Source organism: Sphaeroforma arctica (genome assembly GCF_001186125.1).
Source record: "Sphaeroforma arctica JP610 unplaced genomic scaffold supercont1.1648, whole genome shotgun sequence".
Classification (NCBI taxonomy): Eukaryota; class Ichthyosporea; order Ichthyophonida; genus Sphaeroforma; species Sphaeroforma arctica.
Genome location: NW_014038910.1, coordinates 9,062 through 12,532, shown reverse-complemented (window position 1 = coordinate 12,532; position 3,471 = coordinate 9,062). Strand labels below are relative to the sequence as shown.

At 48.1% G+C, this 3,471-nt stretch overlaps 2 protein-coding genes across 2 annotated transcripts; both read right to left on the bottom strand.

Annotated features, from left to right (window-relative positions):
• Positions 1–355: 355 nt before the first annotated feature.
• On the bottom strand, positions 356–1,075 carry SARC_11363 (hypothetical protein; the record flags this gene model as incomplete). Its single annotated transcript, XM_014294555.1, has 1 exon — positions 356–1,075. The coding sequence occupies one exon, from the start codon at positions 1,073–1,075 to the stop codon at positions 356–358; it is 720 nt and encodes a 239-aa protein (XP_014150030.1).
• Positions 1,076–2,159: 1,084 nt separating this feature from the next.
• SARC_11362 (hypothetical protein) lies at positions 2,160–3,371 on the bottom strand (the record flags this gene model as incomplete). Its single annotated transcript, XM_014294554.1, has 1 exon — positions 2,160–3,371. The coding sequence occupies one exon, from the start codon at positions 3,369–3,371 to the stop codon at positions 2,160–2,162; it is 1,212 nt and encodes a 403-aa protein (XP_014150029.1).
• Positions 3,372–3,471: the final 100 nt, after the last annotated feature.

Sequence of the window (3,471 nt, the reverse complement as noted above, 5' to 3'; positions counted from 1 at the left end):
TATATATATATATATATATATATATATATATATATATTATGTATATATTATGTATATGTATATGTATATGGCTGATGCCAGCACCCAAGCTGTGTGGCGCAGAGTGTGTCCCAACATTAAGTTTATGGTCAGACAGATATTTGAAGAAGATAGACAGGAAACATTGATTATAACGTTGACATGTACCAGCACTAACTTTAATAAACTATATAAACCTTTAGCTATCTCTAAAAATTAAACTTTAATAAACCATATAAACCCATAGCTAGCTCTTGGTCCCTGTTTTTTTATTAGTGTGGCGGGGATGGTTGACCACGCAGCTCCGAATCGTGGACCCCCCATCCAAACAGTCTGTTCACTCGGCGCCACACAGCTTGGGTGCTGGTATCGACCGGCTCGTGGGTCTCGACAAGTCGGAGGTTGGTGGCTTTTGGGGAACGCGATCCGGTAGTTTCGGTACTCGCAGGAATAGGACTGACGGTGGTAGCTGTTCCAAATCGAGCCCACTCTGACACACCTCGAGGGCTCTCAAATGAGTGAACTTGGACAACAAGTGCATATTGCTTACTTTGAATATAAACATAAGGGATTCGATGCTGTCTACGCCCGACAAATAGCGGGTCAGGTCCTCGGTAAATACGTGACTGTTAATGTGTCGCCCCGAGTTGTTCTGGAGAATCTTGTCCAAGTAGTCAGGGATACAAGTCATAGGTCTCGAAAAACGGGTAGGTTCCGAAACTTGAATGTACTGGGGGAAGGCGAGCGACGTATCTTCCATAGTTCCATGGTGGGACTCCATGATCACAGGTGCCGGGTGAGAGCTCAAGTACTTGGCCAAAAGTCCCTCGTCCTTGATTACATAGCGTAGCTCGTGCACAATGTGTGTGAGAGTGTATGTACGCGAGAACCGGACATCCGACGAACCACCGGTACGAACAAACTCATCAAGCGCACCTTCGTCGTCATCCAAGTGTTCAGACGACCGCGGCATGGCCATTACCGATTGATGGCGATCGGCAGCGTTTAGAATACCAAAGACATTGTCTTGTAGGATTTCAGAAGTTAGAGAAGTCATGGTTGGAGAAGCGGGTCTTGTGGTTGTTATTAATGTAGATAGACTGGGAGTGTGATATTGAGCTGGATTGGGACTACGGTTTTATACTAGCCACGTCGGCAAAATGAGGCACCGATCACGGGTAGTTCGCCGTTTGCCCCTCACCGGTCAACCACCCCTAAACTCATATTCAATGACACGATATGCATATCTGGCACAGCTTACTCACAGACTCCGTTACGGTTGTCACCTACTCTCTAGCCAACATCACCTAGCTAGAGAACGCACTAATAGAACGATGGATGGATAGATAATCTATGGATAGATAATCCGCAAATGGATTTTAACACTTTACACCCAGAGGTTAGTGCCTATATTGCGGCACCCCAGCACTGGACACGCAAACTCCCAAACCACCACATACACACTCTGTTTGACATTGACCAGGACTTAGACAATGACATCCCAATAGACATTACACTATCTTACATATGTAGTAGCGTGACTCCGCCTGACTTGATCAGACGCTGGCATTGACTTGAAGTTGAATAGCACTTATATCAACGAACACTTCGCTATGAAACACCCTCCTCCCCGAACACATTCTCCTTGAATGCCTACCGGCAGGCACAGTTGCACATCACGACCCGGTGATGCGGTAGTGAGTATGATACACTGGTGAGCCACTGTATCATATCTCGTGTTCAATGACACGATATTCATATCTGTTACAGCTTATTCACAGACTCTATGACAATCCAGTTACGGTTGTCAAACGCCTACACCACCATCAACTAGACACAACTACAGCCAAAGAATCCAACTCGACAAGTACAACAACCACAGACAGCAAAATACTCAGCCCCTCAATAGTCCAGTTCGCCCTCCCCTGAAAAGCAGGGCCACGGGAACTGCCAACACCTGCCGGTAGCCACAAGTCCTCCCCGGACATCAGGCATTGTATATAGCAATACCGTGTAAACAAATAAAGATACCTAAGGTGGGTTTACCCTAATGTTCGTTTTATTTGGTTTGTAAACGCCGTGCGATAAAGTTAATAACACGATGGGCTAACGTCAAACCCCCCTAAAAAAACCCTCGGAATCTAGTACTCGCAATCCGTGAATGTCCACTTCTGATCCTCGTACAGCTCGAATTTCCCCTGCACCATCAACTTGACTAGGGCATACGAAGAGTAGTCCACAAGAATATAGTCGTTCATGCTGCTCACAATATAATCCCCGGAAAAATACCAGGCTGACCACAGCTCACTGGTAATGTCTATCAAAATGTTGTCACCGTCAGTACCGAGCTCCGGTTCCCCTGCAATCATGTACAAGCCATTGTGACTCAGGCGGAAAGACTCAGTGTTCACGTAGTCAATGTACCAACGCACAGTAGGCTTCTCTATAGCCATGTGCAGATCGTCGCTGTCACCAACGGTCAGATACCCCGGGACCGTGTCGCTGACGTGTGTAATGTGACAGTACTTGCTGGCTGGTGCATCACAGTCACCGCCGTCGTAGGAACAGCCGGCCGCATTGCACGCTACATCGCACATGCCGTCTGCAATGTAGTAGTCGAACCATCCGTATGCACAGTCCGACTCTGGTGCGGTCATTCCGTCACAGTCCCCCAGATCAAAGCCGCAGAATGCCGTATAGCAAGCGTCGTCACAGAACCCGTCCCCCATCCAGGCCGCCGGGCAACCGGGGCAGCTCTCGCTACCACCACCGCTACTTCCGGTGTCCTCCTCATTCTCATCAATTCCGGTAATGTAATTGATAGCCCCCACCACATTCTCCACTTCGTTCACAACGCTGTCAACCGTTTCTAGTGCGCCCGTAACCGGGCTCAAGGCCCAGTACACGGCGGTTTCTACAATTGGAATGCCGTCTACGGCGTCCGTTACCTTATCAACAAATCCTGATACGGCGTCGATTACGGCACCGAAGAAACGCGGGTGAACGGTTACCTCCAGATAGCCTTTGTGACCAGGACGCGTGTCATTGCCTATGATGCGGCGCGTACGGGCCATGGCACCGTTGACCATATGGGTGTGTACGCTGACGTTTCCCGATGATATATTGCGTAGTACACAGGCCAGATCCGCGATAATGGCCTCGGTTCGCGTTTCGTTAACAAACTGCGTGGACACGGCAATGTCTACCACGGTAACCATCTGTGGTACAATGCGGTGTGTCGGGATGACTGGGACGGGAACGGCAAATGGCACGGCAACAGCAACGGCAAACGTTGTAACCAACAAGAGACTGAGGCCCACCGTGGCGCGTGCTGCTAGTCTTGCAAAAATCATCATGAAATATTAGTTGTTGTTTTGTGGTTGTTGTTTTTTTTAGTATGTTTCTATGTATTCAGTCAGAGAATTGTATTTTTTTTGTTGTTTGTACCCAGCA